Here is a 24,436-nt window from a genome sequence, read left to right as displayed (position 1 = left end):
GTGAATATTCAGGGTTGATTTCCTTTAGGGTTGACTGGTTTGATCTCCTTGCTATCTGAGGGACTCTCAAGAGTCTTCTCTAGTACCACAGTTCAAAACATTAATTCTCTGGCCCTCAGCATTCTTTATGGTCCAACTCTCACATCCATACATGACCAATGGAAAAACTAGTTTTGACTACACAGACCTTTGTCAGCAAATGATGTCTCTGCCTTTTAATACACTGTCTAGGTTTGTCATAGCTTACCTTCCAAGGAGTAAGTGTCATTTAATGTCATGGCTGCAGTCACCCTCCACAGTGATTTTGGAGACCAAGAAAATAAAGTCTCTCACTGTTTCCATTGTTTCCCCATCTATTTGCCATGAAGTGATGGGACTGGATGCCATGATCTTAGTTTTTTGAATGTTGAGTTTTAAGCCAGCTTTTTCACTCTCCTCTTTCACCTTCATCAAGAGACTCTTTAGTTCCTCTTCTCTTTCTGCCATTAGAGTCATCTGCATATCTGTGGTTATTGATATTTCTTCCCCAGCAATCTTGATTCCAGCTTGTGCTTCATCCAGCCTGGCATTTCGCATGATGTACTCTGTATATAAGTTAAATAAACAAGTTGATAATAGACAGCCTTGACATATTCCTTCTCCAATTTTGAATCAGTCTGTTGTTCCTGTCTGGGTCTAACTGTTGCTTCTTGCCTGCATACAGGCTTCTCAGGAGGCAGGTAACATGGTCTGGTATTCCCATCTAAGAATTTTCCAGTTTGTTGTGATCTACACAGTCAAAGACTTTAGTGTAGTCAATGAGGCAGAAATAGATGTTTTTCTGGAATTCTGTTACTTTTTCTATGATGTAATAGATGTTGGCAATTTGACCTCTGGTTCCTTTGCCTTTTCTAAATCCAGCTTTTACATGTGGAAGTTCTCAGTTCACGTACAGTTGAAGCCTCACTTTTAGAATTTTGAGCATTGACTTTACTAGGGTGTGAGATGTGTTCAATTATGCAGTAGTTTGAACATAATGTTTGGCAGTGCCCTTCTTTGGGATTGGAATGAAAACTTACCTTTTCTAGTCCTATGGCCACTACTAAGTTTTCCAAATTTGCTGGCATACTGAGTGCAGCACTTTCACAGCATCACCTTTTAGGATTTGAAATAGCTATTTCAAATAGCTCAGGAATTCCATCTCCTCCACTAGCTTTGTTCATACTGATGCTTCCTAAGGCCCACTTGACTTCCTACTCCAGGATATCTGGCTCTAGGTGAGTGACCACACCATCGTGGTTATCTGGGTCATTAAGACCTTTTCTGACAGTCCTTCTGTGTATTCTTGCCACCTCTTCTTAATCTTTTCTTTTTCTTCTTTTAGGTCCTTGCCATTTCTGTCCTTTATTGTGCCCATTTTGCATGAAATGTTCCCTTGGTATCGCTAATTTTCTTGAAGAGATCTCTAGTTTTTCCCGTTCTATTGTTGTTTTGTATTTCTTTGCATTGTTCACTTGGGCTTTCTTATCTCTCCGTGCTATGCTTTGGAACTCTGCACTCAGATGGGTGTGTCTTTCCCTTTCTCCTTTGTATTGGAGCGTAGCCGAGCACACTGTTGTGATAGTTTCAGGTGGACAGCAAAGGGACTCAGCCATACATATACATGTGTCCACTCTCCCCCAAACTCCTTTCCCATCCAGGCTGCCACATGACATTGTAGGCCCTTGTTGGCTATCTATTTTAAATATAGCAGTGTGTACATGTCCATCCCAAACTCATTATCCCTCCCCACCAGCAACCATAAGCTCATTTGGAAAATGGTATTACTTTGATGACTGTAGTGTAAAGTGCATCTGAAGGCCAAACAGTGTTGAAAGCAGTCTGTGTCCTCTTCTGCCAGAGATAAGCAGCTTTCAGTGGGACTGGTGTTTTTCCCCAAGCATCCCATTCAGAAAGTGATGAGATAGCAGTGGTGCTGACAGCGTTTCAGGGAATGGACGTGTGCCCCGACTAATGATAGTCCCTGCAGCCACAGGGAGACGTCTGTGCGGGGGTCTGTTGAAGCCGTGCGCTTATCCACCCGTCACACAGACATCTGAGATCAGGAGTTTCAGATAACCGAATGCAAATCCTTCATCCAACTTTTAATTTGTGCAGAATGTGAAGTGAGACACAGTGAAAAAGCATTAATAGGGTTGTCTCTTAATCCATGTATAGTGCTCAACTGTGATTTACAGGTATACTGGAATGTCAGAACAAGATTACATTGATAGTTCATAATTTCATTTTAAAAGGTTGAAAGAACATTTGAGGATTGTATAGACTCTGTGGACTGTTTTTCCTAATGCACTGTAGCTTACATTTCTGAAAGAGTAGATAACAGGATGAGCATTTTCCAGTGAGCTCCCAGCCTCCTCCACTGTGCCCTGGGGTCCAGTCCAGGTCCAGGTGCTTAATGCTGAGATGGAGGGGAGAGAGGTTGTCGAGCACTGCTCTGAGGTTGGCTGGCCTTTTCTGGCTCCCTGTCACTGTTGATGCTTGACCTACCTCCTCTCTGTGCTCCTGTGTGTGTGTATTAGTTCTTTTGAGAGCATCCTCCTAGAGTGACTTTTGTACACGTTTCTCCTGTCTGATATGCTGAGCTCTTTTAGGGTAGGAATCTAGTATATGCTTGACATCCCAGTGGCTGTTACCTAGGAAGCAGTTTCTATGGTGACTGCCTCAAGTACTATCCAGTGTTTGTAATTTTCCTCCTATTCAGTGTGAGTGGGCTTCCTTGATAGCTAGTTGGTCAAGAATCTGCCTGCAATGCAGGAGACCCCAGTTTGATTCCCAGGTTGGGAAGATCTGCTGGAGAAGGGATAGGCTACCCACTCCAGTATTCTTGGGCTTCCCTTGTGGCTCAGCTGGTAAAGAATCCGCCTGCAGTGCAGGAGAGCTGGGTTCAATCCCTGGGTTGGGAAGATCCCCTGGAGAAGGGAAAGGCTACCCAATCCAGTATTCTGGCCTAGAGAATTCCATGGACTGTATAGGGGGTCACAAAGAGTTAGACACGACTGAGTGACTTTCACTTTCAGCGTGAGTGGATTCTCACATGTGTCACTGCGTAGAATATGTTTTGGGCAAAGTTGGAAAAAAGAAATGACTCAATAACTTTGGGGGTGGGGAGTGGCGGTGACGGTGAATAAAGACCAGTGGAAAAGACGACAACCCCAAGCATCCTCCACCTTTCGAACCCCAGAAACCTACTTCGCAAGCAGGAAGGAGGGTAGCTTATCAAGGCTGTGGTGCCATCTTGTGGCTATTTGTTGGATCACAACAGAATTTTGCCTTTTATTCTCAGTGATTGGCTGTTTTGAAGTTTCAACATTTAAAAAACGAGGACCCTTCATTTGCAGTCCCTTTTACAATTTGTTTGGTAACAGCTTTATTGGTTTATAATCCACATACCATAGAATTGACTCACTGGATGTGTATAGTGTCTGATTTTTAGTATACCCATTACAAACCATCATCACAATTTTAGAATATTTTTATCCCCCCCAAAGAGCCTGCACCCTTATTTACTGTCCCCAGTCCGCACGTTTGCCCCCTGCTTCCAGATACATCTGTTCTGGGCTTCTCCTGTAAATGGAGTCACACTGCATGCACCCCGTGTCTGCCTGCTTTCAGTTAGTATGTCTTCAGGGCTCACCCACGTCGTGACATCAGTGCTTCCTCCTTTCAGCAGCTGAATTGCTACTCTGCCGGGTCTGCCGTAATTTGTTCAATTGATGAATACTTGGTTGGGTTTGTTTGGGGCTTCCCTGATGGCTCAGTTGGTGAACAATCTGTACTTTTTGGCTCTTTGGAACAAACACTGCCGTGAACATTTGTGTACAGGTTCTGAGTGGGAATGTTGTCATTTCCTTTTGATATATACCTAGGAGTGGACTTGGTAAAAATGGCAACTTAATGACTTAATTTTTGGTAACTGCCAAACTGTTTTCCAAAATGGTTATGCCAATTCATATTCACACCAGCAGTGTATTAGAGTCCTGATATAATTGTAGTTTTGTGTATTTCCAGAAAACTCATAACAGGCTTTGAATTCAGGAAAGCTTTTTTCAGTTTTAGCTAGAAGTTATTTAAGTATACCATGATGTGCTAATTACTGAAAAAAAATTACATCATCCAGAGGTGTTACGTACTTCTAGAATTTATGTGTGTATGTATATACATACTTATAATTTGAAAAAATCAATTTTTAACCACATGGACATTTTTCTAGGTCAGTATTGGCAGTGTCTTATGAATTTGTGTCACTGCAGTACCTACAGACATCAGGGGAAAGACATGAGTGTATCAGATGCTTTTGACTTCTCAGTGTACACAGGGCTCAGACCAGGGAGGACCCTGCAGCCCTCAGACTGGGGGCTTCTAGCTTAGCCTTTAGTTTTCTTGCCTAAAAAGCTAAATTACTGTTAGTTTTGGTTAAGACAATAATTTTTCCAATTTTTTAAAATTCTTATTTTTAAAAAGCACTTACTGAAAATGACCGAGACAGCCAGTCACCACTGAAGAACCCTCTGTTGTCGACGTCAAGACCCCTGGTTTTCGGCAAGTCCAATGGTACGTACCTCTTTTCGTTCTTCTGACCAGGCACACCACTGCAGTCTTTCAGAATGGATTTCACAGCTCTTCTTGGAAGCAGAGCGTCTCTTCCTCTCCCTCCTAGGAGCAGATACTGAGACCACTGCTTCAGAGGCCAAAACCTTGCAAGGTGCAGTGTACTGGGTGACTGCCCTCAATCCTCCCATGTTTATTCCTTTAATATTGCAGGGGTTGTCCTATAACAAGAGGTCACTCAGCTGTCATCATCTGTTTGTGGCCACTTTTTGTGCAAGACCTTTGAACAAGATTGATCTCTGCTTTTCAGTTTGTATGTGGTATTTGCTTAGTGGAGTCCCTCATCCCTTCACCACTCCTTTCCATTTTCTTTTTGTTTCCATGGAATTTACTTCAGTTCAGTCACTCAGTCGCGTCTGACTCTCTGCGACCCCATGGACTGCAGCACACCAGGCCTCCCTGTCCATCAACTCCCAGAGCTTACTCAAACTCATATCCATTGTGTTGGTGATGCCATCCAACCATCTCATCCTTTCGTTCCTTTCTCCTCCCACCTTCAGTCTTTCCCAGCATCAGGGTCTTTTCCAATGAGTGGCTAAAGTATTGGAGTTTCAGCTTCAGCATGTCCTTCAGTGAATACTGAGGACTGATTTCCTTTAGGATTGACTGGTTGCCTCTCCTTGCAGTCCAAGACACTCTCAAGAGTCTTCTCCAACACCACCGTTCAAAAGCAGCAATTCTAAGGCGCTCAGCTTTCTTTACAGTCCCAACTCTCACATCCATACATGACCACTGGAAAAACCGTTTCTTTGACTAAACAGACCTTTGTTAGCAAAATAATGTCTCTGCTTTTGAATATGCTGTCTAGGTTAGTCATAGCTTTTCTTCCAAGGAGCAAGTATCTTTTAATTTCATGGCTGCAGTCACCATCTGCAGTGATTTTGGAGCCCAAGAAAATAGTCTCTCACTGTTTCCATTGTTTCCCCATCTATTTGCCAAGAAGTGATGGGACCAGATGCCATGATCTTAATTTTTTGAATGTTGAGTTTTAAGCCAGCTTTTTCACTCTCCTCTTTCACTTTCATCAAGAGGACTTTAGTTCTTCTTTGCTTTCTGCCTTTAGGGTGGTGTCATTTGCATATCTGAGGTTATTGGTATTTCTCCCAGCAATCTTCATTCTAGCTTGTGCTTCATCCAGCCTGGCATTTCACATGATGTACTCTGCATATAAATTAAATAAAGCAGGGTGACAACATACAGCCTTGACATACTCCTTTCCGAATTTGGAACCAATGTGTTGTTCCATGTCCAGTTAACTGTTGCTTCTTGACCTGTATACATATTTCTCAGGAGGCAGGTCAGGTGATCTGATATTCCCATCTCTACGAGTTTTCCGTGTTGTGATTCAGTGAAAGGCTTTGATGTAGTCAGTAAAGCAAAAGTAGATGTTTTTCTGGAACTCTTGCATTTTCAATGATCCAACTGATGTTGGCAATTTGATCTCTGGTTCTGCCTTTTCTAAATCCAGCTTGAACATCTGGAAATTCAGAGTTAATGTACAGTTGAAGCCTGGCATGGAGAATTTTGAGCATTACTTAGGTAGCATGTGAGATGGATGCAATTGTGCAATAGTTTGAGCATTCTTTGGCATTGCCTTTGGGATTGGGATGAAAACTGACCTTTTCTAGTCCTGTGGCCACTACTAAGTTTTCCAAATTTGCTGACATATTGAGTGCAGCACTTTCACAGCATCATCTTTTAGGATCTGAAATAGCTCAACTGGAATTCCATCCCCTCCACTAGCTTTGTTCGTAGTGATGCTTCCTAAGGCCCACTTGAGTTCGAATCTCAGGATGTCTGGCTCTAGGTGAGTGGTCACACCATCGTGGTTCTCTGGGTAATAAAAATCTTTTTTGTATAGTTCTTCTGTGTATTCTTGCCACCTCTTCTTTAGTTATCTTCTGCTCCTGTTAGATCTGTACCATTTCTGCCCTTTATTGTGCTCATTTTTGCATGAAATATTCCCTTGGTATCTCTTTAATATTTTTTACTTAGACTGAAATCTGTATTCTTTCCTTTGTCTCAAGGTGATACAATTGATTATCAGAAACAGCTGAAGCAGATGATTAAAGATTTGGCCAAAGAGAAAGACAAAACTGAGAAAGAGTTGCCCAAAATGAGCCAGGTATGGACTTTATTCTGTGCAGAGAATTTACTACTTTAGCAAGTGATGTGTTCAGTGGTAAGCTTTTTAATGAAGCTGGACTCCCACCTTACCTCCTAAGCTATAATCAAAGGATCTTTAAGACATTTTAAACATTGTGACATTTAAATAGGAAATATTTAAATTGTGATCCAGTCAGCTATTCACATGTTCAGCACACATTTCATATCCTCAGTTTCTGTATCAAACTCATTTACCAGGTTGTGATGTAGATTCATTCCCTGGAGCAGTAGAAGCTATTAGGGAGACTGTGGATACAGAATTTTTCATATAAAAAGTGTAGTTTCCTGAAAATCACCGACTACATATTACAATGTACTGATATGGCTTCAAGTTCAGACCCCAGGAGTGGGGTTTAGTAGTTTTCTTCTTGGTCATGAAACAGTGTTGCCCCACTCTGAGTGGCTTTCAAACATTCATTCTACTCTCTGGATGTAATGTTAAACTTCAGTGTGTCAGTTGTACCTCAGCTATCATGGATATTCCTCTTGAACCTTAAATGCTAAATTAGTAGCTCAAACCATTTTCCTGTTCCTAGAGTGACCTGGAAGCTGAGTCCCACCTCTACTGTGACAAAGATTCTCAATTTGGGCAGGAGTGTGTGTAGCCTGAGAGCACACAAGGCATCACTGTTGGTATTTCCACCAGATTAACAAGTCTAATTTTTTATTATTTCAGTCCTAATATTTAGGCTGTTTCCAAACTTTTTTCTGCTAAAAACCCTAGCCTTCGCACCCTCATAAAACACATCTCTACACACAGCTTCTGAATATATTCTCACAAGTTGTTTTCCTGGGTTGAAGGGTATAACATTTTTAATAGCTGCTGTAAAGACAGCTTAAGTCTACACGGTGTGTGGAAATCCCCTGGACTTGGTGAGTCTTCAAGGACAAAGAATAGCTATTATTTTCTGCTTCAAGAAGTACTGTGTGGTTTTGATCAGAGAACTAAGTGTAAATTTTTAAAACAAAAAACATATTCTAGTTATATTCAGACTTTTTCCTCCTCACATTTCCAGAGAGAGTTTATTCAGTTCTGTAAGACTTTGTACAGTATGTTCCACGAAGACCCAGAAGAGAATGACCTGTACCAAGCCATCGCCACAGTAACGACGCTGCTGCTGCAGATTGGGGAGGTGGGGCAGCGCGGCAGCAGCTCTGGGAGCGGCTCCCAGGAAGGCGGGGAGGAGCTGCAGGCCTCGGCTCCTTCCCCCTCTTCTGAGCAGGACTTGGTGTTTGCCGAGACTGACACAGGGCAGAGTCCTCAGGCGTCCCAGGCATTTCCTGAGGAGGCACAAGGGGACTGGACCGTCTCCCTTGAACATATTTTAGCCTCACTTCTGACTGAACAGTCACTAGTCAACTTTTTTGAAAAGCCACTGGACATTAAATCCAAACTTGAAAACGCCAAGCTCAATCAGTACAGCCTCAAGACTTGTGAAATGAGCCGCCAGTCACAGCCTGAGCTCAAGCTGAGCAGCCCCTAGGACAGCGGTTGGCTGAGACCCATCTCCATACCAAAGCAGAGACCAGGTCCCTGGGTGTGGTAAGCCCGGGAAGCCAGGTTTGTCTAGCTCACCGTGAGGCTTTACAAGCTGGGTACACACTGTGGCTGGGGGGCACTGATGCGACACCCAGCATTTGTTTAGACACTGTCAGTGCTAGAGCTAGTGTTCTGTTCTCAGTTGGAAGCTAAAAAAAGTGAGAGATGTCTGATACTAACCAAGTTGAGAGAAGCCCAAGCACTCATCCTTCACTTGAACGGGAGGGACAGAGTTCACTTTTAAGATTTGAGAGCCACTATCTGTGCAATTGTATTTGGCTTTTTTTGCACTAATTTTGTTTCAATGCTGGTAATTGAAACCATGTTAATGTATTTGGTTGTATTCACTTTGTGTCCTTCCAAAAAATGTGTACAAACCACGCTTTCAATGTTGGCCTCCAAGTTTTTTTAAAAAACAAAATTTTGTACTGACTTGGTTTGTGTCTGTATCTTATTCAGTGTCTAAGGTTTGGACTGGATACCTGGAGACCCACCCCGCCCCCCCAACGATGATGTTCACAGCATACACTCCAGGTAGCCTCCAACCCCACTACCCTCATCAATAGGGTTTCAAAAGGGCACCTCTTTATGCCATTTAATCCACATCAGTGATGAAACATAATCCCCGCAACACCTTGGTTTCAGGCTAAATTTAACATAACGTTTGTTCTTTTAAGAAAGGTTACCTCTGACCTTTAGCTACATGAGGAAATGGCAACCCACTCCAGTATTCTTGCCTGGAACATTCTAAGCACAGAGGAGCCCGGTGGGGTTGCAAGGAGTCAGACAGAACTGAACAACTGAGCACAAATCAGAAGTGAAAACACCTCATCGGATTACCAAATGGAGCTAAGAACGACAAACTGTACCTCTTTCATTAAATCTAAGACCCTCAAAAGCTTACCAGTTTAGTCTTTTAAAACTCCTGGGAGAAGGGGCCCAGGCATGGCAGCTGGGAAATGCTCTCCAGATGACCCTGTAACTGGGAAATGTTATAAGATACACAAGCCTTCTTTACCTCCAACTAGAAAAGGAAAATCAAGATGCAAAGGCAGTTCAATAACTTTATTGGACCATCAGCAATTAGTTCTCATCCACATTGACTGTCTGTAGATCTGCAAAAGAAGCGACAGCCGGTCACCTTCCACACACACCTCATCCCATGCTCACACAAGAACCTTTTCTGCAAGGGCTTAGGCAAGTATTATTGCAAGTATTATTCTGAATGACCTTTCCCAACCCAGATACAGACGTGTTCCGTATCCTTTTGCATTTTCCCACACCATAACACAACTTCAGAAAGGTTTACTAACTATGCCTCCTCTCACTTACATCCCTACTGAAAGGATCCAGAGATACAAGTAAATAGTGTTTGTTGAACAAATGAACTCTGGTTATAATAGGGCCAAGGATTTAAAAATTAAGTAGACCTTACTTTTGAAGGTGGTGACGGGCACGTAGGTAACCAAAGTATAGAGCTTGTTTGGCGAGTCTTCGTCTTCATTACGTTTTCTGGACAACCGCACACGGATCCGGTATGGGACATTCCTGAAAAATACAAAACACAGGTGTCTTGGGATGTGGAGGTGGAAACGGCTAACCAATACAAAAATACTCCAGTATTCTTGCTTGGAGAGTCCCATGGACAGAGGAACCTGGCAGGGTCCATGGGGTCTCAAAAAGTTGGACATGATTGAGCATGCTTGGGATATACCTGTCTCAGCTGGCAGCCACCACTGCCACAGCAGTGACCTCAGCAGAAATGTCAGCCCCACGTGTAAATGTTGGCTATGGGAGCTATGTTAGATCCCAAGCAGCACTAGGTGAACACATGTGACTGTTAAACGTTCAGTTTCCCGGCCTCACGCACACAATCCTCCTCATGGCTCACCAACCTCCTCAGCAGCATCACAGCTGACTGCACCTGCTCCTCTGTTGACCCAAAACATCTCTCAGTTCATGGGACACCCCTCTCCCCATCTCAAGGGAGCCCACAAACAGCTTTCATTAGACACTCCCCGCCACGACAGCCCACTGCAGGGCTAAAGCTCAGGTCCCTATCGTTGCATCCACCCCAATGTTAAAAGACCACCCAGATGCAGACAGCACCCCCACCCTGCTCGTCTCAAACTCTCCAGTCCCACTTCTATCCTGGCCCCTTAACTGTCCTTTACAGTAACCCCCAAATCTGCCTACAAGCAGGACTTCTCAGCCTGAGCACCGCTGAGACCTGGCCGCACCATTTCTTGTATGCGTTGTGTGTGGTTGGCCACTCTGTGCACTGTGTAACCGCTAGGAGTCTCTGGCCTGTAGCCCACCCCCACTGTGGACACTGCTCTTCAGTCTAGAGAAAGCCAGACTCCACACCATGACCTACAAGGTCTGTCTGCTGCCCAACTCCATCCTCACTCACTGTTCTCAAATCACACTGTCTACTCCACTCTGACTGTTCCCAGGTCACGTCTGTTCTCTTTGTGTGATGCACTTACCTGACCTGCACACTGCTGACTCCTTCAGGTCTTAGCTCAACACCAGGTTAAAAGGCCTCCCCGCAGATGCTACCCTACTCCCTGAGCCATGGCTACGTGATCTTTTTCTTACACCTCGTGTGCGATAGCTCAGTGGAATGGTGAACTCTATCTCATACCCAGACACTCCGTACCTGATCCCTTTGGCCCAGACGGCTTTGTTGAGCCTGGTGTCGATGCGCACATCTGGGGTTCCCATCTCCTTCATGGCAAACTTCCGGATTTCTTTGAGTGCCCTAGGGGCACGCTTCTTGAAACCCCTGAGATTCAAAAGTAAGTGAATGAAGTTGAGTACAAAATTAAATGAAACACACAATACAGCGTGTTTTCATAAAACAAATCTAAACTAAACCTCTAACAACACAGGAACAATTCTTCACCACTATGTCATGCCCACCAATTACACAATGGTAATCTTCTATGCACAATCTACTTTCAATAATGTAGAACAAGGATTCCGTCTATGATCCTTAAAAGATGCTAATATATACACTGGTCAACACTTTCTCTTTTTCTGATAAAGCAAAAATACCCTCAAGCTCTGATACCATCTGCCACAGAGAATATATAATCAAAGAATGTTAGAATATGCTTGAACACAAAGCACACAACACTGAAGTAAATACTATGTCATCAGGTTTCGGCAATCATTCAGTACTAAATTAAAGGTCCCTTATTAACTTGGTCTATGATTAAAGACGGAGAAGGCAATAGCATCCCACTCCAGTACTGTTGCCTGGAAAATCCCATGGACGGAGGAGCCTGGTAGGCTGCAGTCCATGGGGTCGCTAAGAGTTGGACACAACGGAGCGACTTCACTTTCACGCATTGGAGAAGAAAATGGCGACCCACTCCAGTGTTCTTGCCTGGAAAATCCCAGGGACGGAGAAGCCTGGTGGGCTGCAGTCCATGGGGTCGCACAGAGTCGGACACAACTGAAGTGACTTAGCAGCAGCATGATTAAAGACAAGGGGCCTGGATGGACTGATTTCCTCTCAAAAAATGAAGGCAACAGTTAATGCTACGGATTTCTCAGCATGTGTCAGGCACGATTAACCTGCTGTTTAGAAACGGATACATAAATTCCTTAAATTTCGTGCTTTCAGTTAAATACAAAATGTGAGAAAGCAGAACTCTATTACTGGCTAAAATGATCAATCAGTTGGTTAAGTGAAAGCTATTCCAAGTGGGGCAGAGACCAAAAGTTAAACAGACTGTGAATGTTAAGAGCCACGTCAGTTACCATATCCGCCCCCTCCCCACTCTACCCCTCACCAGCCTCCTTGAACCCATCAAACAAGCTCACTTCATTCACTTAAATATTTAACCATACAGAAAAAAAATGCTACAAAGAAAAAACCAGAGAAAGGAGAGGAATAGGGAAGGGGGCTGCATGTTTAAGATGACCACAGATACTGAAGTCAAGATCCAAAGAGAAGGGCGCCTGTTTAGCTACCTGTGAGAAAAAGCATTATGGGGGTGGGTAAGACTAAGCTCAAACTGCTGCCCTGAATCAGGTACTTGCCAGCTATGATTAAGTAAGTGGCCAACCCATGTAGAATCACAGCAGAACTCTGGCCTCTTAAGATGGTAAGATGGAAAAAAAAAAAAGATGGTAAGATGGGAAGCCAGCCAATGGAGGGTCTGGGAGCAGACCCTCCAGGTGTTTGGAGTGGAGGAGGGAACCAGGAGCCCATCAAGGAAACAGTTCTTGTCTCCTTGGTGGTGGGAGGCAGTGTACTCAGGCCAAGGAAGGCAGACCCAAGAGGACATGCTCCCTTGCCAACAAAAAGGGAAGGCTGCAGGGAAACTGGAAAGTGTGTGAGTGGGTGGGGTGGGGTGGGGGGGCAGCATGGACACAGGGAGTTTGGTTCAGGGTTATGTAAAATGTGAAATGCCTATTAAAAAACTATGCATCTCAACAGCAGCTGGACATACGAGGCCCTAAAACTAGTTGCTATTACCAAGCATAGTTAGAGAAGGGCTGAGTTATGGACTCAATATAAGAGGATGGGATGTGAGGAGAAACAGATCAAGGAGGAGCAGCTGCAGAGGCAAGAAAGACACTAGAAAGTGAAATCCTACGGAGTAAAATGAATGAACAAAGAACTGCCAATTGTTGCCCATCAGGAACTAAAAACAACCCATTCATTTAGTACTGTGAAGGTCTTCACTTAGAGCTTTTGTAACAAAAATGCCTGAAAAACTCATCCACCCGCGATGGCTCAAACCCACTCTTCTAAAGTCCGGTTAACTGTGTGGCCTGTAAAACATCATCCTAGGATTTACTCTTCACCCTTTTCTCTCTGGATGCTTGTCTACCGCCTCCTCCTAGCTAGGAGGGCAGGATCTTTCGGTTTCCTGTTGAACCTGCAGACCCCAAGATACACTGATGTGCTCAATGTGCTCCCCACATGAATCCACCACGCCCCAAACAGAAAGACTCCATATACACAATACTCCCTGGATCACACATGATCAACACCTGGCCAGAAGTGCCAGGCCCAGTGGGGTGGCTGCCACATGTAGGTCCCTCACAAAATCAGCTGTCCAGATACACCCGACACCGACCAAGCCAGTCAAGAAATTTTTGCAGGGCAATGTTTGCTGTTAAAAAGAATCCAAACAGCAGCATTCAAGAAAAGATGCAGTCTCCAGTATCACTAGTGAGCACCATATGCAGAAAAGGGAAGAAAGGACTACAACCAGATCTCCAGAGACCAACACCAAGAACCCAGACATTGGAAATCACCCCCAATATTCCTGTGTATCGCCAACGCACGACGCACAACCTCCAGGTGTCCTCTCAGCAAACAACTCCACTGACACATCCTTTCCTGGTCTCTACAACGGTTTCACTCCCGGTATTACGACTTTCCCAGTGTCAGGATCCATCTGTGTGCATCAGGGAACTAAAGAAACCGCATCACAGCGTTCCTGTTCTTGGCCAGTCCGGCTTCAATTAACTAGTGAACTTGACTACAAAGACCTAGACACATCAGCGTTCCCTCCTGCACAACCTTCAGGCCTTCCAGGGTTTTATTCAAAGACAAAGCAACGAGTGGACTGGTTTAATCACTGTATCTCCTCAAGTTGGCTCTCCCAGAAACCTTACCGTTTTACCTCCCGTTTCTAGGTATCAACCTCTGAGGTATTACCCTTTAAACCCTATAAACCTGAAACAGGGTCCATGGAAATAGACTTGAGCTTTCACAGCATTAATGCGTAATTTCTGGCCCACCCAGCCTTCAGGCTAGACAGATTCAGGGACCACCAGACCGTGATTTCGGGAGCCCCCAACAGCAGGGCCAGCGGCAGGCCGCAGGGGTACTCACACTCCATGGATGCGCTTGTGAATGTTGATGGTGTATTCTCTTGTCACCACCTCGTTGATGGCGGACCGGCCCTTCTTCTTCTCGCCGCCCTTCTTTGCGGGAGCCATCTAAACAAACCCAGGCGACAAAGCCGCTCAGGGAGAGTGCGTCAAACCTAAGTCAAGCCCTCCCTCCCGGCACGGCCTCACGCAGCCGCCCTCGGTACGGTTTCCGGGGACAGAAAGTCCGGCCAGGTCCCTGAAGCCCCAGGTCTGGGTAAACAAGCCGGCTACCCCGCGGCCCAAGTAGCCGTATCCCTTAGGTGCCGCCGCCCCGGAAACCCCTGCAGCTCGGGTTCCCCCAAGACTGGCCTCTCTCTCTCAGGCTCCGGGAGCCCTTAAATGCAGCGTACATTCCCGTGCGCCGGGGACGCGGGGTCCCAGGCCAGCTCAGGACAGAGCCTGCAGGCCTGGTCACCACAATCCAAGTAGAGGATGGCACCGGATTACTGCAGACCAAACTCAGCAGCCATACTCACCCTGCAGGGCCGGGGATGGAAAGGAAGAGCGCGAGGGATTGTGGGAGAAGGAAAGCAGCCTCGCAAGTACAACTTCCGGGTTACCTGGAGGCGGGGGAAGGAAGAGGCGCTGCAGTGACGCAAGCAGCGCGCGCCGGGGGGAAAAGGCGTGAAGGCCTCTGGGGCGGGGCCTCGGGCGTCCCGCTTTCTCTCGCAGCTTCCTCTCTCCGGTCTCCACCTCCTGCGCGCGAACGAGGGTGGGAGGGGCTTGCGGTTCGCGTTTAAGTCTTCAGAGAAAACGGGATCCTGGTCCCCAGGTGGAGTGGGGCAGGATAGGCAGAGAAAATGCTCTTCTGTTTTTCCCACTCGCCCAGTGATTCGGCCAGCATTGCCTGAACCTGTGAGCCTGGTTGGCAGCCCGGAGATGACCTACGCGCCTGCCGGCCTGGAGGGAGCCGGGAGCCTTTCCCGGCGGCAGCGATCAGCTAGCTGCAGAGATGCAGAGGGGCCTAGGCTAGGGGCGACGAGGGAGGCAGAGCAGAGGTGGGTTTGCACAAGAAGCGTTTCGAAATTAAAGCGCCAGTTTGTAACTGACTATATGAAATGTCAATTCAGTAGACAGTTATTGATAAAATCACCTTAGAAAGGAAGAGTGAAGTACTATGTACTGTCTATTATATTGGAGAAATCAATATGATTTCGTGACCTTAAATATGTTTTTAGCTCTATCACAACAAAATGACCCAATAACAGCAATGGAAGCAGCGCTTTTATCCAACACCTGGTGTAAAATAGGTACCTTGAAAATGATGCCAGGAGGTTAGGTGTGAGTTGACAGACTTCATGGCCAAGTCCCGGGTCCCCATGCCAAACCCACGGGTTCAGAACTCTGGACCTTCCGTCTGCTGATCAGAGGGGTGCCTTCTGCTGTATCTCCCCTATCCACATGATGTGTGCACAGGTCTCTGTGTGCACAGGTCTCCCAGACAGACACACAAACCCTGGTGCATCACTTATGCATCACATAAGTGCTGGCAAGCAAGAGGCCATGGAACCAGGTGAGTTTAATTATGGGCTATACCTGCTTCTGTGGATTATGGCTTGGTCATCTCTATGGATTACCCATGTCTCTTAAGTTAGAGATGTTTCCAGGAACTTTTTCTGGTTTTGTCAGTTTGTTTTGCTATCATTTCTAAAAGAAGCATTGATTTCTTCCGGCACAATCTTTAAAATAAAGATCAGGATCCCAATAGGCTGAGATGCATGTGAGCTCAAAAAACCTAAGGCCATTACCCAGATTATTGGTTGCTCGCTCCCACCTTTTCTGGATTTTTGATTATCCTTAGAAACGTGTTGAAATTAAAAAAAAAAAAAAAGTTTACTGACGAAGAGAGGTATGAATGCATCAAGAACAAGGTACAGAAACTGCCTCAAAAGGAAATTATACAAATTTGTTAATTTATTACAAAATGTCCACTCACAGAAATACACAAGAAAACTTTTATCCTCTTATATTTTGGGAAAGGAACTGGTGTCTCAGATACAAAATAATTTACACAGAATCCATACAGTTTTATTTTATATAGAAATAGGTCCTTATTACAACGGCTGTACAATTCACTACACTTCGTCTTATAATTACATAAAATCTTCTCTTTAGAAACATCTCAACAAAACATACAAAAAAAGCAAAGTGCATTTTTGAAAAGGAAAATCCACTCCTGGGTCTCGGTCAGGAAAGATATGTAGAAAGCTGTGGCATCCTCACTCCGAGGGCCAGCATGGCGGGGAAGGGGGTTTCCTGGGGCCCTGTCTGGCCTGTAAAACCTTCCCTTTCACAGTCCTTGAGTCCTGTCAGAATCCCAGAACATTACCTGCAGGATTGTACTTTGCGTTGAGTCACCTTTGTAGTTGCAATCACCGGGAAGTCAACAGAAGACAGTCCAGTGTTACATTCAGGAAAAGAAAAAAAAGCCAATCACCAGAACGGTGTGGGGAGAAGAGTCTCATTCCATTAGGGTTTAGGGCGGGTGGGTGGGAGGTGGGGGGGCTGCAGTCTGGTTAATAATGCCCAGCTTTGCTTTCTGATTGGTGGGCTGTTTTTGTTACTGGGGTCTCCGTGTGAAGTCAGGAGACTTGGTTAAAAAAAAAAAAAAAAGAGGAAAGTGCCTACGTTATCTCCTTGTGCAGCTGTGCAAATTAAGACAGAAACGATCATCTAAACATAATGAGAAAAAAAATCATCTCTCCATTCAAGACATCGCTGACCGGGTGCTTCTCCGAGGAAAGAGGGTCTGGAGAGTGAAGGCCAATGAGCACATGCGCACGTGGCGCAGAGGCTGGTCCACGCTGGGAGGAGGGGCGATCCAGCAGAGACGCTCCATCTCTAAGCTGAACAGAGTGATGCTCTGATGCGCTCAGCTGGGGACCGCGGTCGGTCCGTCTGGGTATGGTTGTAGAGTGTGGCTATGAAGCACAGGGAAAGGGGAAACAGGGCCAGCTTCCCTGCTCACTCATGTCCATGCTGGCCGCTGCCCTCGGACATGGTCACCACCCAGGAGCTCTGAAATGGATGCGGCGTGCACGGAAGTTGGGGTGTCCTTTAAACCCTTCTCCCCAACTCCTTGGCCACCCGCCCCCTCGTCCGTCCATTGGTTAAAGCTGATGTGACCCAACCGAGGTGCCTGGCCACTACCGGGGCGGCTGCTGGAGGCCTGAGGACTCAGACAGGCTGCTGACCCTTCGGGCCGGGCGCGCGGGCCCCGGCGTCGGGTAGACCAGGGACCCTGGCTGTTGCGAGTAGGTGGAGAGAAGGAGGGAGTCCTGCTGCTCACTGTGCAGAGAGGTTGGCACCTGCACCTGGAAAGAAAGGAACCAGCTCCAGGGAAGGTTCTGGGATTCAGGGACTCCTTCCCTAAATGGCTGGGGCGGTGATGCAGTCCTCCTCAGATTAAAGGGTCCTCCTCCCCTGCCTGAAGACCTGGGGGGAAGGAAGCCCAGCTCTCAGGCCAGCACTAGGGGTTCCTCCTGGCCCGGTGGCCGGGGGCCCGCTGCTGCTGCTGCTAAGTCACTTCAGTCGTGTCTGACTCTGTGTGACCCCACAGACGGCAGCCCACCAGGCTCCCCTGTCCCTGGGATTCTAGGCTGCAGGAAGTGGTTTCTTGAACACATGCACAGGAGCCCCCACATAGCCTGTGTGGTATTGGATGCTGGAACCTGACACCACATGCACATCATTGCCGGTACAGCATCTAAACAGGCCTGCAGTCCACATACTTTTCACTGGTGGTCCCTATTTCCAGAATCACTTCCAAATACAGCCATGTGCTAGGAAGCATCCTAATTTGAAGCTCAGAAACTCACTGGGTTTTCCTGGTGCCTCAGATGGTAAAGAATCCACCTGCAGTGCAGGAGACCTGGGTTCAATCCCTGGGTTGGGAAGATCCCCTGGAGAAGGGCATGGTAACCCAGTTCAGTATCCTCAAAGCCTGGAAAATCCCATGGACAGAGGAGCCTGGGGTGGGGGCTACAGTCCACAGAGCCTCAAAGAGTCAGACACGACTGAAAACTGACAACAACTGGTCAAACATTAACTCTGGAACCTTCAGTCTCACCTCGCATTATTTCCAGCCATGAAATCTCCCCTCTAAGGAACCCAGTCCACCCTGTTTCCAAAGCTGCGCAAGGCACATCTGCCCCTCTACCTCGGTGCAGGCTGCCTCTGTTGTTGAAACGTTGTCCCCTCACACCTCACACTCAGCCATCCACTCTTGGAGAGTTTCCATCCCCACGCCCCATCCTTTTTTGACCTTGGCCCCCCAGCCCCAGTGCTCCATTGGCACTGACTCTCTGTGATGTCCCCTGTCCCCCTGCACTCAGGGTCCCTGAGTGCTCCTTGCATCCTTAGCCCTGCATCTGGGTGGAACAGGCACCTACAAGCACGCCGGTGGCTCCTGATGAAGGCACAGATAGATGGGCAGCTTCTACCTTTCCCCCTGCCTTCTCCCCTCATCAGTTCCTGTCCCAGATCACTCCAGGGTCCTGCAAGCAGACCAGGGAGCAAAGATGCAGTCCAGAGTTAACTCCCACTAAGATGTGGTGTTAGGGAGATCTGAAAACTATGCCATAGCTGGTTTAGCCGCCTTGGAATTCAATTACAATTTAGAACTCGAGGAGGACTCTGCATCTTGGTCACCCCACACATTCGCCTATGGCTTCGAGGATGCCCAAGCGGGGCAGGCGGGGGTGGGCAAGCAAAAGCTACACTGTGCCTTCTGGTAGGGGCTTGAGGCTGTGGAGGAGGCCCCATTGGACAGGAAGGGGCACATGGGCATGTGTGGGAGGGAAGGCCAGACCCTGAGCAGACACTTCTGTCCCATCTGATCCCCCAGCCACTGACTCACAGCCCTTCTTTCCAGTGCTTGTGGAACTTGCTTAAAATAAGAAGTGACCACAAGATTACCTATATACAATGGAATATTACTCAGCCATTAAAAAGAATGGAATAATGCCATTTGCAGCAACATGGATGGATAGAGATTGTCATACTGAGTGAAGTAAGTCAGAGAAGGAGAAATAGTGTATGACATCTGTTATATGTGGAATCTAAAATGAAATTATACAAATTAACTTATTTACAAAACAGAAACAGACTCACAGACTTAAAAGAGAAGGAACTTATGGTCCCCAGGGGGGACAAAGGGAGAGAAGGGATAGTTAGGGAGTTAAGGATGGACATGTACACACTGCTGCATTTAAAATGGATATCCAACAAGGTCTTACTGTACAGCACAGGAGACTCTGCTCGTTGTTAAGTGGCAGCCTGGATGGGGTGGGAGTTTGGGGAAGAATGGATACATGTATATGTATGGCTGAATCCCTTTGCTGCCCACCTGAAACTATCACAACATTGTTAATCAGCTATACTCCAATATAAAATAAAACTTAAGAAAAAAAGAAGTGACCACAAGGAAACATGCCCCACATTTTCCTGGAAAGCCTCAAATTCATGCAATGTTATTCATTTAAAGGAAGTTTGATGAACCTTTAAACATGATGTAATTTTCTACTCGTATGAGATACTGCATATAAACACACTAACAAGCCCAAAAAACATGGCAATCAGTGTCTGATTTTTGCTCTAAGAAAGTGTAGACACCATAATAAAAATTACTTTTTAAAAAATGGACCTTCTTAGTGCATAACGACAAGAGGCCAAATAGCTGCTTCTAAGTTTCTCACACTGTATATACATAGACTTTATCAACTTGGAGCGTGATAAACTTTAGAAATGATAAAGTTTCAAATATGAATCTGTCTGAGGCTTATTTTTATACTGACGCCTAGAACCCCGTTGAAAGCCCGGAACGGAAGGAAGGGCCCATCAGGCCTGGGCTGGGGACTCGGCCCTGTCTCCCCCTCCCCAGGCGCAGCCCAGCCCCACCTGAAGAAAGTGCGGAGGCTGCGGCTGGGCCTGTGCAGGCTTCAGGGGTGACGGCTGGGAGGCGGGGAAGCTGGGCTGCAGCCCCATCAGCAGGACAGGGGTGGCGGCGCTGCTGCTGGTGGTGTGCACGTCGGGGTTCTGAAACACGGCCTGGCTCTGTGGATACCTGTTTGGTGACACACAGAAGAAAGACCTTTACAAAAACTATTGACATGACACCAAGGACATGGATGACAAGAGGAAAACAGACAGACAGGACTTCATCACAGCTAAGACCTTGTGAGCATCACTGTCCATGCAGTGAAAACATTGCCGGAAAAAAAAAAGCTGTCAGAAAAATCTTTGCAAGTCCTGTATCTAATAAGAGGTTGCTCTCCAGCTACATTTCTACAACTCACCACCACAACAAATGCAAATAACCTGGTTAAAAAATGGGCAAAAGGCTTGAGTAGACATCCTGGAAAGAAAAGGTCCAAATGGCCAATAAGCACATGAAAAGAGTCATTAGGGAAATGCAAATCAAAACCAAATGAGGACTTCCCTGATGGCACAGTGGATAAGAATCTGCCTGCCAATGCAGGAGACAAGGGTTCAGTCCCTGGTCATACCACATGCCACGGGGCAAACTAATCCCCACAAATGTTACCATGGCAAAACTGGGAGAGTCAACAGTGTTACTCAGCATGCAGTTGGCATCATTGTAAACAAACAAGTTAAGGGCAAGATTCTTGCCAAGAGAATTAATGTGTGTACTGAACATATTAAGCACTCTAAGAGCTTCCTGAAATGTGTGAAGGAAAATGATCAGAAAAAGAAGGAAGCCAAAGAGAAAGGGACTTGGGTTCAGTTGAAGTGCCAGCCCTGCCCATCAACAGAAAATTGGATTAAAGATTTACTGAGCATGGCCTCGCCCATTAGAGCAAGACCCCGATTCCCCCACAGCCAGGCCCTCCCATCAGGAACCTTCAACAAGCCCCTTAGTCTCATCCATCAGAGGGTAGACAGAATGAAAACCACAGTCACAGAAAACTAACCAAACTGATCACATGGATCACAGCCTTGTCTAACTCAATGAAACTATGAGCCATGCCGTGTAGGGCCACCCAAGACAGACAGGTCATGGTGGAGATTTCTGACAAAGTGGTCCACTGGAGACGGGAATAGCAAACCACTTCAGTATTCTTGCCTTGAGAACCCCATGAACCCAGGATGAAAAGGAAAAAAGACATACACTGAAAGGTGAACTCTCCAGGTTGGTAGATGCCCAATATGCTACTGGAGAAGAGTAGAGAAATAACTCCAGAAAGAATGAAGAGACAAAGCCAAAGCAAAACAATGCCCCATTATGGATGTGACTGGTGATGGAAGTAAAGTTCAGTGCTGTAAAGAACAATATTGCATCAGATCAGATCAGATCAGTCGCTCAGTCGTGTCCGACTCTTTGCGACCCCATGAATCACAGCACGCCAGGCCTCCCTGTCCATCACCAACTCCCGGAGTTCACTCAGACTCACGTCCATCGAGTCAGTGATGCCATCCAGCCATCTCATCCTCTGTTGTACCCTTCTCCTCTTGCCCCCAATCCCTCCCAGCATCAGAGTCTTTTCCAATGAGTCAACTCTTCTCATGAGGTGGCCAAAGTACTGGAGTTTCAGCTTTAGCATCATTGCATAGGAACCTGGAATGTTAGGTCCATGAATCAAGGTAAATTGGAAGTGGTCAAACAGATGGCAAGAGTGAACATTGACATTTTAGGAATCAGTGAATGAAAATGGAATGAGCGAATTTAATTCAGATGACCATTATATCTACTACTGTGGGCAAGAACCCCTTAAAAGAAATGGAGTAGCCCTCACAGTCAACAAGAGAGTCTGAAATGCAGTACTTGGGTATAATCTAAAAAATGACAGAATGATCTCTGTTTGTTTTCAAGGCAAACCATTCAATATCACAATAATCCAAGCCTATGCCCTAATTGAAGAAAGTAGGGAAAACCACTAGACCATTCAGGTATGACCTAAATCAAATCCCTTATGATTACACAGTGTAAGTGAGAAATAGACTTAAGGGACTAGATTTGATAGACAGAGTACCTGATGAACTATGGATGGAGGTTCGTGACCTTGTACAGGAGACAGGGAGCAAGACCATCCCCAAGAAAAAGAAATGCAAAAGAGGAAACTGGCTGTCTGAGGCCGCCTTACAAATAACTGAAAAGAAGATCAGTGAAAAGCAAAGGAAAAAAGGAAAGATATACCCATTTGAATGCAGAGTTCCAGAGAACTGCAAGGAGAGATAAGAAAGCCTTCCTCAGTGATCAGTGCAAAGAAATAGAGGAAAATAATAGAATAGGAAAGACTAGAGATCTCCTCAAGAAAATTAGAGATACCAAGGGAACATTTCATGTGAAGATGGGCTCAATAAAGTATAGAAATGGTAATAGACCTAACAGAAGCAGAGGATATTAAGAGGTGGCAAGAATACACAGAAGAACTGTACAAAAAAGATCTTCATGACCAAGATAATCAAGATGGTGTGATCACTCAGCTAGAACCAGACATCCTGAAATGTGAAGTCAAGTGGGCCTTAGGAAGCATCACTACAAACAAAGCTAGTGGAGGTGATAGAATTCCAGTTGAGCTATTTCAAATCCTGAAAGATGATGCTGTGAAAGTGCTGCACTCAATATGCCAGCAAATTGGGAAAACTCAGCAGTGGCCACAGGACTGGAGAAGGTCAGTTTTCATTCCAATCCCAAAGAAAGGCAATGCCAAAGAATGCTCAAACTACCGCACAATTGCACTCATCTCACACGCTAGTAAAGTAATGCTCAAAATTCTCCAAGCCAGGCTTCAGCAATACGTGAACCATGAACTTCCAGATGTTCAAGCTGGTTTTAGAAAACCAGAGATCAAATGGCCAACATCTGCTGGATCATCAAATAAGCAAGAGAGTTCCAGAAAAACATTTATTTCTGCTTTATTGACTATGCCAAAGCCTTTGACTGTGTAGCTCACAATAAACTGTGGAAAATTCTGAAAGAGATGGGAATACCAGATCACCTGACCTGCCTCTTGAGAAACCTATATGCAGGTCAGGAAGCAACAGTTAGAACTGGACATGGAACAACAGACTGATTCCAAATAGGAAAAGGAGTATGTCAAGGCTGTATATTGTCACCCTGCTTATTTCACTTATATGCAGAGTACATCATGAGAAACACTGGACTGGAAGAAACACAAGCTGGCATCAAGATTGCGGGGAGAAATATCAATAACCTCAGATATGCAGATGACACCATCCTTATGGCAGAAAGTGAAGAAGAACTAAAGAGCCTCTTGATGAGAGTGAAAGAGGAGAGTGAAAAAGTTGGCTTAAAGCTCAACATTCAGAAAACTAAGATCATGGCATCTGGTCACATCACTTCATGGCAAATAGATGGGGAAACAGTAGAATCAGTGGCTGACTTTATTTTTTGGGCTCCAAAATCACTATGGATGGTGACTGCCGCCATGAAATTAAAAGAGGTTTACTCCTTGGAAGGAAAGTTATGACCAACCTAAGACAGCATATTAAAAAGCAGAGACATTACTTTGTCAACAAAGGTCCGTCTAGTCAAGGCTATGGTTTTCCAGTAGTCATGTATAGATATGAGAATTGGACTATAAAGAAAGCTGAGCACCGAAGAATTTTGAGCTGTGGTGTTGGAGAAGACTCTTGAGAGTCCCTTGGACTGCAAGGAGATCCAACCAGTCCATCCTAAAGGAAATCTGTCCTGAATATTCATTGGAAGGACTGATGTTGAAGCTGAAACTCCAATACTTTGGCCACCTGATGCAAAGAGCTGACTCATTTGAAAAGACCCTGATGCTGGGAAAGATTGAGGGCAGGAGGAGAAGGGGATGACAGAGGATGAGATGGTTGGATGGCATCACCGACTCAATGGACATGAGTTTGGGTAAACTCCAGGAGTTGGCGATGGACAGGGAGGCCTGGCATGCTGCAGTCCATGGGGTTGCAAAGAGTCGGACACGACTGAGCGACTGAACTGAACTAAATACTCCAATCACTACTGCGGAAAAAGCTGAAGGTGAACAGTTCTACGAGGGCCTCCAAGACCTTTTAGAACTAAACCAAAAAAAACCCAAAAGTCCTTTTCATCAAAAAGGCATGGAATGCAAAAGTAGGAAGTCAAGAGATATCTGGAGTAACAGGCAAGTTTGGCCTTGGAGTACAGAATGAAGCAGGGCAAAGACTAACAGAGATTTGCCAAGAGAATGC

General features: G+C 45.7%; 3 protein-coding genes across 10 annotated transcripts in view; 1 reads left to right on the top strand and 2 right to left on the bottom strand.

The window, feature by feature from the left end:
• Positions 1 to 8,786, top strand: part of TBC1D8 (TBC1 domain family member 8) — a 141,074-nt gene extending 132,288 nt beyond the window's left edge. For 3 of the 4 annotated variants that reach the window (XM_027554702.1, XM_027554703.1, XM_027554706.1), the window contains 3 exons: positions 4,501 to 4,590; positions 6,675 to 6,772; positions 7,830 to 8,786. In XM_027554702.1, coding sequence (XP_027410503.1) covers positions 4,501 to 4,590; positions 6,675 to 6,772; positions 7,830 to 8,297 — 656 coding nt within the window. In that variant the 3' untranslated portion in view covers positions 8,298 to 8,786. The remainder of the gene's footprint in view (positions 1 to 4,500; positions 4,591 to 6,674; positions 6,773 to 7,829) is intronic. The other variant, XM_027554705.1, reaches the window with a different exon arrangement.
• Positions 8,787 to 9,403: 617 nt separating this feature from the next.
• On the bottom strand, positions 9,404 to 14,835 carry RPL31 (ribosomal protein L31). 2 transcript variants are annotated; one of them, XM_027554712.1, is made up of 5 exons: positions 14,734 to 14,835; positions 14,217 to 14,323; positions 11,016 to 11,141; positions 9,789 to 9,901; positions 9,404 to 9,468 (listed from the first exon to the last, which is right to left on the bottom strand). In XM_027554712.1, exons 2-5 carry the CDS (start codon positions 14,321 to 14,323, stop codon positions 9,437 to 9,439), a joined length of 378 nt encoding a protein of 125 aa, XP_027410513.1. In that variant the 5' UTR covers positions 14,734 to 14,835; the 3' UTR covers positions 9,404 to 9,436. The 2 variants fall into 2 exon arrangements, with proteins under 2 accessions (XP_027410513.1, XP_027410512.1); XM_027554711.1 differs by having other exon boundaries at positions 14,567 to 14,748.
• A 1,314-nt stretch (positions 14,836 to 16,149) lies between these two features.
• The window catches only part of NPAS2 (neuronal PAS domain protein 2), a 198,529-nt gene continuing 190,242 nt past the window's right edge, over positions 16,150 to 24,436 (bottom strand). For 3 of the 4 annotated variants that reach the window (XM_027554709.1, XM_027554710.1, XM_027554707.1), the window contains 2 exons: positions 20,156 to 20,321; positions 16,150 to 17,571 (listed from right to left, as the gene is read on the bottom strand). In XM_027554709.1, the coding sequence (XP_027410510.1) occupies positions 17,404 to 17,571; positions 20,156 to 20,321 (334 nt within the window). In that variant the 3' untranslated portion in view covers positions 16,150 to 17,403. The remainder of the gene's footprint in view (positions 17,572 to 20,155; positions 20,322 to 24,436) is intronic. The other variant, XM_027554708.1, reaches the window with a different exon arrangement.

This window comes from Bos indicus x Bos taurus, chromosome 11 (assembly GCF_003369695.1).
Source record: "Bos indicus x Bos taurus breed Angus x Brahman F1 hybrid chromosome 11, Bos_hybrid_MaternalHap_v2.0, whole genome shotgun sequence".
In the NCBI taxonomy this organism is placed as follows: Eukaryota; Metazoa; Chordata; class Mammalia; order Artiodactyla; family Bovidae; genus Bos; species Bos indicus x Bos taurus.
Note: the sequence above shows the minus strand (reverse complement) of the source record. Positions and strands in the feature narration are given on the sequence as shown.

Bases quoted from the DNA above. Each gene is read 5' to 3' on its own strand.
- RPL31 (XM_027554712.1), bottom strand. From the start codon at position 14,323: ATGGCTCCCGCAAAGAAGGGCGGCGAGAAGAAGAAGGGCCGGTCCGCC. The intron at 9,902-11,015 runs GTACGGAGTGTC...TGTATTTTTCAG, and splicing joins GTCTGGGCCAAAGGGATCAG to GAATGTCCCATACCGGATCC. The intron at 9,469-9,788 runs GTAAGGTCTACT...CTTCTTTTGCAG, and splicing joins GCCCGTCACCACCTTCAAAA to ATCTACAGACAGTCAATGTG.